General features: G+C 43.0%; 1 protein-coding gene across 10 annotated transcripts in view; it reads right to left on the reverse strand.

Annotated features, from left to right (window-relative positions):
- Positions 1-16,691, reverse strand: part of Sfmbt2 (Scm like with four mbt domains 2) — a 219,667-nt gene that overhangs the window by 97,175 nt on the left and 105,801 nt on the right. For 7 of the 10 annotated variants that reach the window (XM_010621393.3, XM_019207097.2, XM_010621390.3 and 4 more), the window contains exons 6-7: positions 16,178-16,424; positions 9,952-10,049 (exon numbers count right to left, since the gene is read on the reverse strand). The exons of 1 other annotated variant lie outside the window; for it this stretch is intronic. In XM_010621393.3, the coding sequence (XP_010619695.1) occupies positions 9,952-10,049; positions 16,178-16,424 (345 nt within the window). Of the gene's footprint in view, positions 1-9,951; positions 10,050-16,177; positions 16,425-16,691 lie in introns of those variants that run through there. 2 more of the 10 variants (XM_033761812.1, XM_033761813.1) reach the window with 2 other exon arrangements.

Raw genomic sequence — 16,691 nt, forward strand, 5'->3', positions numbered from 1 at the left:
AAAAAAAAAAAAAAAAAAAAAAAAAGATGAAATTCACCTATCCCAGCCTTTTAAATACAAAAATGCTTTTGTGTATTTTGTTTACATAAAAATCCTGTACACTATTAATTTTTTTCAGTTTCAACATGCCAAGTTTTTTTGGTCTACTGGAAATGCAAACACTACATATGCTTCTTTTCTAGACAGTGATAATTTGCATAATTTCTAAGAATAAGTTAGGAAGGTTTTAATTAGTATCACGAAGGAGTGATATATAATGAACTGTGCTTTAATACTTTTATTCATATCGGCATGTCACATCCTATGCCACTGATCATATTATTCCTCTTTGTTTTACCAATGACCTAGTGCTCATAAAATTCATTAGAAAATTATTCTTGTAATATTAATTTCAAGAAAAAAACAGACACCAGGATCCCTGCATTTAATAAAAATCAATACTATTATTACATTTCAATTCCAACACAGATTTAAATTTAGCCAGTGAAATATTTACAACAAAAATGCAATACATTTGTAAGCTGTAAAGTAATGAGCATTTCCATTTTTAGTTATAGCTGTAAACATCAATTTTATCTACCTATGGTGCCTTCTGTCGAGCTAAAAAAACAGTAATGACCAATGCAATGTTGTACTATTACACACCTGTACGTCAGGCTGAATCAGACGATTCGTAACAGGCAGCGACACCATGCCTATGTCCCGGCAAGCCCCCAAACTAGCACTAAATTGTTTTAAGAACAACAACAAAGACAGGCAACAAGAATGTCTTTCACTGATTAATACTTAGCATTATAAAGCCATTAGTAAGTAGCAAAAAATTATTCCATACTTCCAGTGCCCACTTTGGTTGTGTAGGGAAACAGGCTGCCTTTTCTTTCTCCTGCTGAGTTAACTGGCTTCCAGTGAGCTAGGGAGGCTCCTCAGGTTCCCCAGGAAAGGCTCTAGGCCGTGAGGTGCAAACGAGTAACGGGGGGTCTTCCTTCCCATCTTCACAGCCCGCTGGTGGGACAAAGGGGCACAATTCCGAGTCATGCCCCTTCAGCTGAGGCTTAAATGTAACGGGGGCAGAGCTACTAAGACTTCCAGTCTCCAGAGCTTCCCCCAAATCACAGTTGCTCTGGTCTTCAACCAACCTGTTTCCGGGCTGCAAAGTATTCTTTCCTTAGACCAGCGTTTCTCAATTCAGTGCTACTGACGTTTGAGGACAGACTAGATTTTGCCGTGGCAAACTCTCCTGTGCACGGTAGGACGTTCAGCTGAACCTCTGGCCCTTTCCCACAAGACGCCAAGAGCACTCCTCCCCGTGCTATGACAAATCTAGGGCTTCGCTGGTATGTTCCTCCCGTGCCTCTGGGTTTGGAAGGGTTAAGCACATTCCAAATATGTCCCCAAGGGAGCTAACGTCACACAAGAAGGCGGGATTTAACCCCCCAGCCATGCCTTGCTCTTGGTCCCCTCGTTACAAGGCTTGCAGTCTCAGAATCATCACAAGCACAGAAACCACCGACGTTCCGTGGGAGCAAGTATTTTGTGTATGCGCCTACTCTGAGGAGTATCAAGATGCAGGGTGGGGGACTGATCCCGTTGAGATCAGGAAATCTTGAGAGTGACTCCAAGGAGAAAATCCTATTCCACATTGCGAGTCTTTATGTCACGTGTCCCCCATACGGAAATATTCCTTCCTTTTCTAAAAATGTTCAACACAGATGCATATCCATGTAAAAGTTTACCTAGCTCGCTATTTCTGGCTCTCTTTATTACAAATGGGTCTGGAGAGAGAATCAGAGGCAAATTTAATCTTTCGCTTGACTTTTGTCATGAAGACAAGGAGGCTCAAAAAAGGGTAAAAATCCTGAACGAGTGAAGAGAGAAAATCCAGGGTCCCCAAGTTATTTCCACACCTCTTACTCGTTCGTATCCAATAAAAGGAGCCACGCACCGCGAGGTGCAGGAAGGTGACACACGGCCCTCGTGTTCCAGTACCTTGTCAACCCTCGCAGACACGCAGTCCGAAAGAAGATCACACTTCTTTTCTCGTCAGTGTCTCTTTCAAGACATCTCTACTCGGCACTGCCCATTCATGAAACGAATACGTTAAAAGTCTGAGCTAAGCCGAAAAGGTTCTGTGTGCATTTTGGAGGGAGAGAAAACATTCTGCGTACAATTTTATTGTGTCTCAAATCCATAATAAAATTCTCTTGAAGCTACTCTGAACTATCCCTCTTAAGGGGATTGCAATTTAAATATTTAAAAATGAAAAGGTAACACAACAATCACTTCCAAATGCATCTTGTTTGATAAACAGGAGATTTCCTTCCCGGGTGCCCCACCCCCTCATAACAGCTCTATTCAGTTCCTGCTAATTCTGTCTCACCTTCTCTGCTGCCACAGAAACTGGTCAGAGCCATGATTATTGATGGTGAACAGAAGCCACTGGGAGTGACAATTTCTGCAGGACACACCTGGAAGTTGACCGGATTCTTAAATTCCTACTGTTTGGAATTAAAGCCAAGTCTCCATCTGACAGGCTATAGGCAGCCGTGTTTGACCCCTTATGATCAAGCAACTGTTACAGCAAAAACTGTACGTGTCTGGATTGAGGGTTTTTTTAATGTCACATTTATTGTCTGACCAGAGTTGCCTTCTTCATTACATCCCTTATAAGATTTTCTCCAATACTCATTAAAACAAGAAGGCGCTCCTGGACCTTGTTTGCTATTTAATTCACAAGTTTCACTTTGAGAACCTAGAATGCGCAAAGAAAGACCACAAATACCTCTCATTCCTGAAAGTGGTAGAGGACAGACACTAAATACAATAAGCCGAACTTGTCTGTGGTTTTTCATCCCAGATTCTGCGTAACAAGGCTCTTCCAGTCTGTGGACCTGAGAACCAGCAGCAGAAGTGGGTCTGGTCACCTAAGTCCCGCAGAACCAATGATTGCAGCCCCAGGACAGGGTGAGACTTGAGGAAAAGCCCAACAAAGGCACTGCTAGACAACTCTCCAGGGTACAGCAGGTGACAGTGAGGACAGCACGGAGGGGCGGCAAGCAGTCTGACGTCAAAGAACTGGGTGTCCAAACATCCTTTCTTTAAAAGAACCAACTGCAGACAACTATGTGAGGAGGTACCAACCTTGTTTCCCACAAACACTTATTATTCAACAACCTGACCAAAGAAACGAATGTCCCATGATGGGACTTGAAACAAATTATGAGAGACTCCAAGAATTCTGCCTGAAAGCCAAAGTTAGCGGCAAGTACTTTTGTTGTTGTTGTTGTTGTTGTTACTGTTGCTGAACGAGAGGAAGAAAGCAAGTAGCAGAGAAACCACAAGCACACAACACATCGGAAGGGAGCTGCCCATGTCCTGTCTTATCCCTTTGGCTGCTGTGCCAGGTGGAACGAGAACCAAAAGTTCTTCCCTCTCTGCCGCAATCTCTCTCTGGCCTCTACCTGAGGTCTTAGATGCTGAAATGCAAAAGAGATCCCATCCTCTGGGCTAAATCTACAATCGCAACAAAAGATATAATTCAAAGCTTGAAAATAAAAACACAAAGACACGATGGGGTGCAGAATCTTGAGTGTGCAGTGAGCAGAGGGAACATTTCCTAGAAAGGGGATGTGCACAAAATGACGCTGTTTACTCGTCTATAAAAAACAACGGTGCCACAATAGAGCACTTCTTTTTTTTTAGGTTCGTGGCACAAACTTTTATTTGTACTCTTTCTGCAGTGCACAGCCATTACATTGATCTTGGGGAACTGTGCATAGTGTCTTAATCGTTTCCACGTCCCTTTCTCCTTTCTGCCCACCTCGCTCATCCCCAGACCCGCTTCCCACTTTTCAGGAATTAGCTTTCTCTCAACTGCCCCTTCCCTGTTTATTAAACATTGATGAATGGGGAACAGGAGACTCAGAAGAAGAAAGGATTAGAGGCAGAGCTTGAGACCAAACCAGACTTGACTGACTTTACCACACTGCCAGGAGGGCAAGGCCTTCACTTATAGATTCTGAGGGCACCTTCTAACTTCTCCCCGGGATCTATTTAACGGCTATTTATATCAAGGCAGAAACTGAGCTGTCAAAGGACATGAACATCCTGGTCACCTCATCGAAATACAGGCATGCACCACGTTATCATGGAACACACGTGTGACAGGGGTCCGTAAGATCGTAATGGAGCTGAAACATCCTTACTGCAGGTGACATCAGGGTGCCCTGGTGGGATGTATTCCAAGCGTGTGTGGTGGCGCTGGGGTAAGAAGATGTACTGCACTGTCAGTCTTCTAAAGTCATGACACAAGAAATTCTGTGCGTTCTGTGATACCTGCTACTCACGATGAACCACTGTGGTTTGTGCACTCACTCACATTAAACCTTTATCATCATTTCAAGCTGCGGCTCATTAACAGCAAGTTTCCCGGGCAGCTCCCTACTTCCCAAGTTCACTGCCCCTCTTGGTCCCATGAAGAAGGCACAGCCAATGACATACACCGCCCGAGTCTGTGGAAGTAACACTCTGATGGTCGAACAATGAGGAAGTCACGTGGAGGTCATAACTTCACCGTTAACTGATGAGCAACTTTCCTTAGACCGGGCACATTCCGGATCCACTGCAAATCCTGAAGACGCCAGAGCCTCACTTATTCTGACCTCCACTACAGCCACAGGAACTGATTAGAGATGGGCCAGGGAGGTAGCAGGACGGGATCGTAGCCTCATGGGCTGCATGCCCACGTTCCATCCAAATCACACCACTCCTGAGCTCCAAAAACAAGGCAATAGCCCAGAAGGATCAGGGAGTCGCTGCTCAGCCGTATGTCAGCTTCTCACTTCTCACACACACTTGAGAAGGGGTTAGAGTGTGTGCAACACAGTACAGAAAATAACTGACTCGAAAGCAGAGACTAGTCACTCCGGCCAGCTCTACGTGGAACTCAAGTGTTCTCTTGAGCACATTCCACAAGCCTGCTGTGTCTCTGCTTTCTGTGTGTTTAATGAAGAAACAATGTACAACTTCACAGCAGTGTGTCAGTGTAAAGATCAAAAGAGATGAGGGATCCAGTCTAGTTTGCCGAGGTTTGGGGCCTGGCGTCCCACTTGTCCATCCGCAATTCCCTTCACAGTACTGCAAATCTCTAAATAGCGTACTGCGAATTTCAAAAAAATAAAAGGGCCAGGGATTTAGCTCAGTGGTTCTGGCGTCTGCCTCGCAAGCACAAGGACCGGAGTTCAATCCCCGGTACAGAAAGAAAAGAAAGAAAGAAAGAAAGCCGATAAGTTTTTAACATTTTCCCTTTTCTTACCGATATAAATGGATCCTGGATATTACGGGCATTTCAAGTACATTTGTCGTTACAAGGTGTGGTGAAAAATGAATATAGCTAGAGAATGTTTGTGTTGCCTGCATTATGATTTCCCTTTCTATAAGAAAAGAAGAATACTTTCACTCAGTGAGAAATTGGGAACTGCTGGTTTCTGATTTGTAAATCTTTTGATGGGCATATGAGTTCTCAACTTTCATAATTTAGTGTCTGCAAACAACTGGAGTCACAGAGGTACACAGACCACACAATTCGTAAGACTGGCAGGGAGGTTGGGGATGTAGCTCTTGGGGCCACCGCCTCCCTCACATGCACAAGGTCCTGAGTTTGATCCCCAGTACCCCCCCAAAAGAATGGCAGAGAGCAGCACAGGACTTGGATATGATCAAACATTTCCATACATGTAAGGAAACTCCACAGTGAAATTCAGTCAGAAGAATAGCAGAGTGAAAAGCAGTCACAATTAAAGGCTCACAAGTGTCAGACAAAGGAAACAGAATTACATTAATCAACACTAGACTGTTTTCTAGTCTCCTTTGGCCTGATTTTTAAATTTAGTTCCAAAATATTCTTTAGTGGTCATCTTAGCCAACACTGAATTGGGAAAATGAGGCAGTAGAGACGCTGCTGGCCAAAAAGCTGAGGTAGCCCTGTCATACTAACAGTCCTGTCTTGTTTTATGATGGAAACAAGTTCTGAGAGAAAACCATCCTAGCGGGTCTTTAGAAAAGACAAAAGCCAAAAGCTTCTATTGAACAAGGTACCTCATTTTAGTAGACAGTGGAAAATGCTGAGTTAATCAAATGATGGCTTACAAAGGGTGAAAAGTAAGTAGATGTGGCTCCATCAAATAAAAGATTGTTCACATTTTAAGATCTCTTAAGCAAATTCTTTCTTTTTAAATGGTGTTTGGAATTGAACTCAGGACTTTCCACATTGAGCTACATCCTCAGTGATTTTTATTTTGAGACAGAGTCTCAAAAAGTTGCCCAGGCTAGGTTATTTGAGAATGGGATTGCCTGGTTTATTTGAGCAGATTTCTCAGTCTGGAGCACCAATCGTGACCCAGCTGTGTGGTGCAGGCAGAGTGGTCTGAGCACCCAGTGAGGGGCCAAGCTGACGAGCCGTGGGGCCCCCTTACATCCTCATTATTTTTGAAGAGCAAATTAGTGCCGGTATGATAATCACTTCAGTACATCTTTTAGGACTCCAAATAATGAAGTTGGTTTTTAGGGGGGAAAAACTAATATTTACTTTTCAATAAAATGGCTGTTTTCAACTCCCTGTTTTTATTTGCTCATTTCATAGACAGTGTATTTTGGAACTGTGTGTTTGGAGGTGATTTGCACTTTCCTAATAAGGTAAGTTAGCCTTCCCTATACAATGGGATATCCATTTTATAGAATGGTCTCACAAATGGAAGGTAAAAAAAAAATCAGAGACACAGTACTAACTGGCTTGCTTTTACACTGTTTGTGTTTCTGTTCTGGATGGAAGGGGGAAAATGCACACGAACTTGATCCAACTCCAGGCACAGTCGCAGCTACACAGACATGTGAGCACATCCCCCACAGGGAGAGGCTGCAGCATAATGAGATGCCGCCCATCGAATGCCCATTTCCTCTAAAGTGTAAAAATAATAAAAAGAACTGCTTGGAAATACTGCTCGTCTCCAGCCATTAAATGTCCTTGGTTTTGACTTCCGCCTCATAACAGCTGAACACGATGGCAATTTTCCATAACAACATGCATCTCAGATGATTCACTGCTGAATTCAACCTATATTCTTTTTACTGTAATGAAAGAAATAGATGTAAGTCTGCCCACAGAGAAACACAGATAATCCAACAGTGACAATGGGGGATAGAGATGTATAGATATATAAACAGATACACATAGATTCTATTTGGGGAGACCTTTCGGAGGAATACTGCTACCTGAAACTTCAAAAAACTTGAGGGAGAAAATTTCCCTTGTCTTCTTTTCATAAATGAAGCGATTGCAAAGACACTTTAAGCTCATCCCATGTAATTTCTCTGAACTTAATTCGCTCTTTATAAGTAGAGGAACTCAGTAGAGAGTACTAGTACTTTCTTTCTCAACTTATTTGGCATAGGTAAATGTGGTTATTCTGAGTTAAATCGTGTCCCCGATGAGTTCATGTCCATCTAGAACCTGTCAGTGAGGGCTTATCTGGAAAGAGAATCTTTGCAAATGAATCAAGCTCAGATAGGGTCACGCTGGATCACCACGGGCCTTAATCCAACAGCTGGTGTCCTAGTAGGCGGAAGGACGTTTGGACGGACGGATGGACGGACACACACACACAGACACACACACACACACACACACACACACACACACACACACACACACACACACAGAGAACAGGCCAGGTAAAGACACAGCAGAGAATGGAGTAATGCCAAGACAGCTGCCAAAAGTTGAGGACAGATTCACGAGGCCATTTTTTTCCTCAGAGCTGTCAGGGAGAGGAATCTGGTTGTGTTACAGTATGAATTCAAACTGTAGCCTCCAGAAATGTGGGAGAATAAACTTCTATTTTTATAGGTAACTCAATCGATGTAAATTTATTACAACAACCTTAGCAAAGCAATCAAGTCATTATTCTCCTGACCTCTAAATTAATCATACAAATATTGATCCTATGTAATATGGCTAGGAAACTGCCTGTTTCTCTTTTCTCAAATTGAAATAAAAGACATTTAAAAAAGGAACACATGAATTTTTAAGAACACATAATATTCCAAGCAATCAACTTTTATTTTTCTGAACTGTTTACCCCAAATGGCCATCCTTCTTCGAGCACCAAAAATAATATTTAGTATTTACTCTTAAAGCCATACTTGTGAACCAAAAATATTGACAAAGATGGTAATTTTCAGGAAATCTATCAAAACAATAGTCTCAACTCACATAGGAAGACACGAAGGTGAGGGAAGAAGGTAATGATATTTTGGAAAAGGTAAGCAAACTATTATACCTTTAAGTCAGGTAGCAGCACATACAGCTCTTGCCAAAGACTGGTTGCTCAATAAGTGTTCAATGAATTAGTTAATTTCTAATTAAACTATATCAAAGATCACTAATGTTTATGCCTGTTAAGTCTTAGTAGTCACTGTTCTAAACAAGTCTGCATGTCCAACTGATCTATAACTCTATAAACTCACAATTTTTATATTCAATGAATTAAATACATATGGCAAGAATTTGTTCACTGATTTGACAGGAATTTTTCAAATACTACCACAGGCAAGGACCTACATGGACAAACAGATATGGCCCTTGCCTTATTAGAGCTCGAAATTGGCAAGGAGAGATGGGTACTATGCGCAGACTGACACTGAGGATGGAATTGTGGCAGAACAGGACGCCGCACGGACTCCTAATGGAAGACAGACTCATTTGGGCTGGGACAGCCTAGGGGTCCAGAGGAGGATTCCCCTGGGACTGGAGGATGAGTAGGAATGTAGCAAAAAGAACAAATTGGGTATAAGAGGTGTTTGAAAACACTAAGAGAGCCAAGTGTAAAGCCAAGCTGGTGTCCTGCCCAGAGACCCGGCCTGACTGCTAGGAGGAGTGCTGTGAAATCACACCAGGCTCGGGGAGGCACAGAGGACACAGAAGCTTTATCTGACCCAAGGGGCCAAAAAGAATTTTTAAAATAGCAGCACCAGCTTAAGGCAACAGACTAAAACCTACATCAATTTTATTTCCTCCTAAAAACTGTAACTAAAAACAACATTAAAGAAACTATTAAAAAAAAAAGATCCAAGTCCACTCAGCAGCAACAAAGGTATGGAAGTTAAAATAGCTGATGATCAAGAAGTAACTAATTTAACATATTCAGCAAAGCCAAATAGAAGCCTTCAGCAGAAAAGCTGAGAGCCAACCCAATTAATACTGCAGAATCCTCAAAAGGCTCCAAGACTGGCTGTGTCTGAACATGAGGGTGAACAGGAGGCTCATAAAAGAAATGCAGGGGTCTGTATGGGAGCAGTCAGACCTGTGACATTTTCCTTGTATCCACTACAGAATACAACATTCGCTCCTAGCCATCCCTGAAGAGGATGGAAAACGCTAAGTCCCAAGCACAGTTTCAAAAGTGTTAAGAACTTGGAGATCCGTTTCAGCTGAGATATATATTTCCGAGTGCTTCCAGACTGCAGGCGCACCCAGCAGAAGGTACAGTAAGTAGCAGACGCAGGACAAGTTTCATGAGACATCAAGAAGACTAACCCATCGGGAGAACCGACATTCACAATCATTCCTATCAAACAAACAGTAATATCAGACAGGCCGTGCATTCTTTTGCTTTTTGGCAGGAGAGGAGGGGATGAAGAGGCGATTTATATTATAGAAAAGAACAACGACCTGAAAAAGTTTCAATTGGCCTCTTATAATACAGATCTTTATAAAGATGATTGTTTAAAAAAAAAAAAAACAGCAAAGTGGAAGGGACATAAATTTCAATATTTGAAATGGGAAACTGGCCCAGAAGATAGCTTTTACTAATAGTGAGAAAAGATTTGACAGGGAATACTTTTTCAACTATTTACGCTTGAAAAGGGTAGCCAAAGGGCTAAGAAGCAAAAACTTACCTTAAACACTTCCATTGGAAGAGGAGACTCTGCGGCAGCAATAAGGGATTTTTCCAGAGCAAATTTCCACTCAGAGGTCATCTTCAAAGGATAGATCTCTGTATCAACAGCAAACCACAGAAGAGTTTAAGGGCTGCGGTTTCTGCTGGTTTCTTGAATTTTACCTCCCTTTACTTCTGTGACACACCAGCATTCTTAGGAGTCATCAGATTTCAGACTCTACCTGCCATAATGGCCACCTGCTAAAGGGAGTTTCTGAAATTAAATAGCAATGTGGGATCCTGCTATCAGAAATGAAGAATAAACTTAATACAGCTCTTCCTCGGGGAACATCTGTATGCATTTTGTGAACACTCTGTAAGTGATTTAATGGTATTAATCACATCAGCAGACCCTTCAGTCATCTACAGCCCCAAATTCAACACATTACCCAAGACGTACTAAGCACTGATGAAGCACTTATTACTTGTTAAGCTTCTAAACCACAAACGACTCTTGTCTGGCATTTACAGTTATTACTGCATATTTTTCACCAAATCTCTAAGCTCTCACACACTAAAAGTAGTCCATATAACTCACGAGATTATTAAAGGATAGATTAAAATGTACCAAACAAGTTTCATATTTACACTTGAAATGTTGCTAACACATCACATGTTGCCCGTATTTTTCCCTGGGCAGTTGTGGGAGAGGTGGGAGGGAGATTTATGCACAGTGGTTACACAGTCTGAATGCAAAATTAAAAAGGGCAAAAATGTTGAGCACTGTTTTTACCTATTGCTGAGAGTGTAGAGGAATTTTATGGCCTGATCTCAATAGATTTAAGACCTTATCGAAATAGTATTTGCAGAAGCACTCACTGAAAGTAGATATGTTTATACCTTCACTCTATCAAGCCAGGCTACTCCAACAGACAGCAAGGATATGAATATGAATTTAAGCACAGTTAAAAGGCAACAGTAAACCTTTGGGCTATATTTTTAATTTCTTGCGTGTCTGCTTTTTTTAGCACAAAGTCATATATTTGGATTCTCATAGCTTCTGAACTCCCTGTGGGCTTTAAGCCCCTCTGGTTTAGCAGCTGATTTAGTCATTTCAGGACATAATTAAGGTGGGTGCAAAACGCCTCCGGAACAAGCCAAGTTATCGATATATCGCCTGCACTCACTGTTCATGACACAAAGATACAAAGAGTGGCTTCTGACAAAAATATCCTCTGGTGGCACATATGGTCTGTAACCCTTTCCAGCGTTTAAAGTAGTCTTTTATTTTTTTTTCAATTTTGTATTCTATGTCAGTACAAAAAAAAGATGTAGTTTTTCTTAGAAGTATCTATCAAATTTGGGGACACAGTAGGACTTCAGTAAACGAAGGAGTGGCTCCACTACAGATGAGAAGAGGCATAGTGGGGGCGGTACTGCTTGTCACAAGGTCCCGCCCGCTAGGCAAGAGGGCCAGTTCGTGGAGCCCTAAAAGCTGCTCCACGAGGATGGGAAAGATACCTCGAAACTGAGCTTGGTTCCGTCCAAGGCACCACAGAAAAGCCTTGGGGGAGGGGCAGCATTCAGAGAGGCCCAGTATTCACCAAGACAGTGGTTCAAAGAGAGATGCTGGGGGAACAGTGCCCAAGACACGAGTCCTCCTCAAGAAACGCAAGCAAATCACCGTCCCAGCCAGTGGAGAGCAGGCAGGTGAGAAGCTTGACGCGGCAGTGGCCGGGAAAGGACCAACTCAGGAGAAATGACGCGGATCTCCAAAGCCAAGGGCAAAGAATGAATCTGAAGACACAAAGGGCAAGGGAAAGGAAAAGCTCAGACCCGGGGGGTCGTACCTCTGCGCTCGCTCCATAACCCTGACCCGTCTCCCCCTTGACTGCGATGTCTGAGTAAGGGGAGGGGAGTCCGAGACAGGGAGGAGGGTGAAAGGGTGCTCATAAAACTACTCCAGGTCAAAGGGATGGAAACCCAGTGTGGGTGGGCTAGACCCAAACCAGCAGGACTCTGTGGAGGGTGCAAACCCTCCAGGCTGCAGAGCCTCCTGATCCCGGTCTCACACACACGGGCAACTGGAGAACTGGCTCCAAGTCACGTCCACCAAGCTGGCTCCTGTATCCACCCAGAGCCGCCTCTCTCCCTCCATGGCAGAGACAAAGGAATGCACACCTTGGGTTCTAGGTGACTTCTGCCTCTGTCCTAAAAGCTTAAGATTCTTTGCCTTTTTTTCTGAAGCTATGAAACCCTGTAGTGAAATCTAACCCCATGGCAAGACGTCCTTCTTTCTTGAAGAGGTGAAGCTCCGCTGCAGATCTATCAGTCCGGTCAGCCACCTGCAGAGGCTAAACACCCCGGAGAAATAAGAAGCAGAGAACAATGTCCCCTGTGGTGCGCTCTTCGGGAGACACAGCTACTCTGGTTCTGCCAGTGAGTTTATGGACAATAAATGGTTCCATTAAAAGGAGATAAAACATGTTCTATACATAGACTGTGTAGCAGGTGATTTAATAGCATACATCATGCCAATCTCTGTTTGTGAGGAACTCACGAGCAATTAACATGTGTCCTCATTCACCTGTAACTAGAAACCTCCAAGAAAATGAGGCCATCTCCCTTCATGCAAGGATCTGGCAAGTTGTTCTGTAATAAGTGTTGCAGAAGACTGGGATGTGCAACATAACCATAAATAAATAGATGGCTACAGATAAACCAAAGCCTTAAGGAGTGCTCCCTTCTTTTGTGTGCCAAACTCCCACCACACTTCTGCTTTCTCCTTCTCCAGTAGGCCTTCTCAGTGAAGAGAGACCACTGTATGGTCAGGATACTAATCCTAGCAAAGTATTCTACACTGAATGCCTGAGCCCCACCCCAACCCGCAGGCAGGAGCCCTCCTCCCCAGTGTGGCATGGTTAGTGGAAGCGCTCTGAAGGGTGACCGGGGTCTGGAGGTTATGTGGCAAGAGTCCTCAGGGTGAGACCGGTGTGCCAATGAGAAGGGATGACAGAGCACGCCCCCCGCCCGCTGTGTGAAGACTCAGCCAGAGGCGACTGTGTCCAAGCCAGGGACACAGGCCTCCCTGGACCCAAACCGCACCCTGACCTCAGTGCTCTGCCCTCTAGAACTCTTGAGAAAATCAAAGTGTTGCTGAAGCCTCCCAGCCCCAGCTGTTTTATCACGGTGGCCCAAGATGACAGATACTAAACGCACCAGAGAAACAATTTAGGCAGAAAGAATTTAAGTTAGATTCATAAACTTCCTGACTCTGCAAACTATTTAAAACTTAAAAAATATACATATATATAAAATGACTGAGAGAAGGATTTTGAAGGAAAACAATTATGAAACATGCTAGAAATGGGGAGGGGGCCCTCAAAATTTTTCATTTCTTTAGATGCTCTAAGGACACATAAAAGTCCACCTTGCTTTCTGAACTTCTATAAAGTAGAAAAGAAGGGCTCTTAAATGACCCCTGACTTCAACGTGCCACTAACACTCCTTAAAAAACCAAGGCTTGAGCACAACACTGACCAAGTCTGAATCTCTAGAAACTGCCAATTACTTGATGCGCCACAGAGCCCAGCAAATGAGGAATTACCCCTGTTTTCCAGAGTTCAGTGGCTTCTCCCACTCTTTCCCTTCTCAGCCATCAGGGCGCTGTGCCCCTGACGTGGGCCAGACGCTGAAGGGCTCGATAACTATGTAGTCTCGGCCGTGAACGGCAACACATCCAGCACCTTCTTCTCCTAGAGTTTTGGAAGAATCACCTCCCGGCTACTTTCCCCTGTGGGTACTGGACAGTTGAGAAATACCGTGCCCTTTAAAAGGTAAAGAGAAAAAGGAAAACCAAAAGAAGAGTGAGGACTATTTTTAACAGCAGGAGAGCGTCAGTGGGGAAAAGAATGAAGAGAGAGCTGGGAGGGGTCGGCTGGCACAGCCTTCTCCGAGAAGGCCCACGGCATCCGCTGTGAGCGCAGCGTGCGGACGGAGGCAGTGGTGGGGGCTATCAGTTCACGCTCACAGTTTTCATCCATTAAATAGTGTTTGGGGCTAAGAAAACCAACCTCGAATAATCTGTGCAAGTCTAAAATTTTATTGCAGCCTATATTTCAGTGAAGGAAATGGTGCTACGACGTAAGTTGTTCAAGTCACACTGGGATCTGAAATTAATTTACACAAATCCAAAGTATCAGGTTCCGTTCCCATGTGTAAAAACCTAGGCAGTAATTGTCTTTCTTCCCAGGGGTGCTGCTTCACTGACTGAGGCAAGAGAATCCTGTTTTCGTCTTGTAACTACTGCATTTAAGGAAATAAAAGTCACATTTTGAGTATCTTTTTTACCGCCTATTTTATTCTTCCCAAACATAACCTTTCTTGCTGACAACATAAATACTGGAGAAGTGAGCTTTTGATAATAAATGCCTCTTCCAAATTCATTAAGAAGCTACACAAACTCTTTAGTAAAATGAACAACTTGTGTCCAAAAAACTCTAAGACAAGCACTATTTATTTCTACGCTAAGAAAACATGAAATTATCTCGAGGGAGAGAGCTCAGTAGCAAATATTCCCTAAGTTTCTACAGCTTCTACACTTTTCCGTCTGAGATCCAGCATTTCACAGGAAAAGAAAATGACAGAAGACGTAAGAAGCTACATGAAATGATTTGTTTTGCTATGAATTTGTCCACAGGCAAGTGTATGTCTCTCCTACAAGTTACAAAGCAATTAGACACTAAGCTGAGATTTATACACCCACCTTTCCCTGCAAAGTAAATTTTTCCTGCCAGGTTGTGAATCCCAAAGCAAACCCAAGCCCAGATCTTTTCTCACAATATGCCAGAGCCTTTTGTTTATCGCTATCCAAAACCGTTCAGGGTATAAAAGAATTTCCTGGCTGCCTCTCAAAGTGTTGGCAACAGCAATATGTAATACCAGGTTATGTGTCTATGTACCTGTCAGATTTAACACAGATACAAACACACATGATACATAACTAGGAAGCTCTTTTCAATTAACGCTCTTGAGTGACATAAAAGGTATATATAACCTCTCACCTTCGCATACTCAAGATACACTGGCAACTAACATAGGAGGGAAATCTCCTTGCTTTTAATAAAAAGCAAGGCACTAAGTATTCCCTCCAAATATACCTACAAAACTGACCAGAATGAAGATCAACAATTTCTGATAGAAAGGAGTATTTCTTTCTTGGTTTAGCATCTTTAATTCCGTGCAAATCCAACAGCTTTGCTTTGAGGGTTCCCTTCAAAAGGTCTGTAAGACCAGTACGGATCTGCAGGGTAAATGGGGCACAAAGGACACAAGACCTGGGGATCTGAACCATCTAGGGAAGCTTGAATGAGTAGCTTAACCCAATCTCATTTTTATCTGCTGTCAAATGAAATTCACACCAAACACAGAGCACTTTTTTGAAATCAAAACAAACAGCAGAGCAGATGTAAAATCAGCTGGCACACAGTAAACATTCAGGAATGGTTATTTTGTAAATACTGAGCTTTTTGACTAGTCAGGTGTGACAAAAAGCACAATGCACTGTTTTCTTCAATTAAATCTGGGCAACATTGCTTGACGATACATCTGGAGCTATCTACAACGGATGGTGCTTTGGATTAAGGTGGAGGCACGGAGTCATGATGATCTCCTGTGCTATTTCCGGTCAAAATGGATTATATAAGGACAAGCGTGGATTTAGATATTCAGATGGACAGGTGACCAGATGGATAAGTGATTAGATGGATGAAAACAGCTACGTGGATGGAGAGGTGGGTTGGTGTGAATGGATGGATCTGTGCGGGGCTGAAATGGTGACTGTGCAGATGGCTAGGGAGAGGGATCAAGGGACGGACAGACAGACAGACAGCCAGACAGACAGATGGACAGATGGGCAGAGGGAGCCTACTTGCAAGGTTATCAAAATCCCTAAAAGGCAGAAAATATGTTCAAAGCCCAAGCTACTGTGTCTTTCATTTAGGAACCAGTGATTCTAACGAAGTAAATCAACTTCCCTAAGTCTTCTAACATTACTTTCTCCTTTAAGAATGCTGCTGATTAAAGTTTCAGATTTTAATCTCTACACAAAGTATGCTGGAGTTAACAAGTTTAAAATTCACATACTCGGTTGTAAAAGATACCACAGAGACAACCACAGACACAACCAAGAAAACATCGTCTCTTTTAGTTAAATGCTTTACAACAGCAAGGTCTTCGGCCCTTACCTGAAGGAGGGTCCATTCTGTATTTATTCTCTTGACACCAACCAACTGGTCGAAGTCTGTAATCCAAGTAAAACAACCACTGGTCATAGGATTCAGTGTCCTCCAATCCCACATAGCGAAGGCGTAATCTTCCTCCAACATTTTCAATCACACTAACTATCCAGTACTGAAAAGGGTTCTGAGAATCCTGAAGTTCTATTAAGGAATCAACTGTAATGAGGTCTATAGGGCCTTTCCCTCGCAGAGGCTGTTTAAACAGAAGCAAAACTCCTTATTTTAAACTTTCTTTTAAGGTTCTCATGGAAACAGATGACAGCAGAAGATAATATTTTTTTCACACCATCATCCAAGCTATTGGCAAACAGTCTGGTGTTTCCCACCACCCCCATCCTCCTCCACGCAGCCGTCACCCCCCTGCCCTCCCTCCCCTTTCTTCCTTCACACACATCAATGTACCCAATGCTGTACCCAACAACAAACATCACAAGTAAACAGAAAATGACAGTTTAGGCTT

Source organism: Fukomys damarensis, unplaced genomic scaffold (genome assembly GCF_012274545.1).
Source record: "Fukomys damarensis isolate Sample0158 unplaced genomic scaffold, DMR_v1.0_HiC HiC_scaffold_10, whole genome shotgun sequence".
NCBI classification, from domain to species: Eukaryota; Metazoa; Chordata; class Mammalia; order Rodentia; family Bathyergidae; genus Fukomys; species Fukomys damarensis.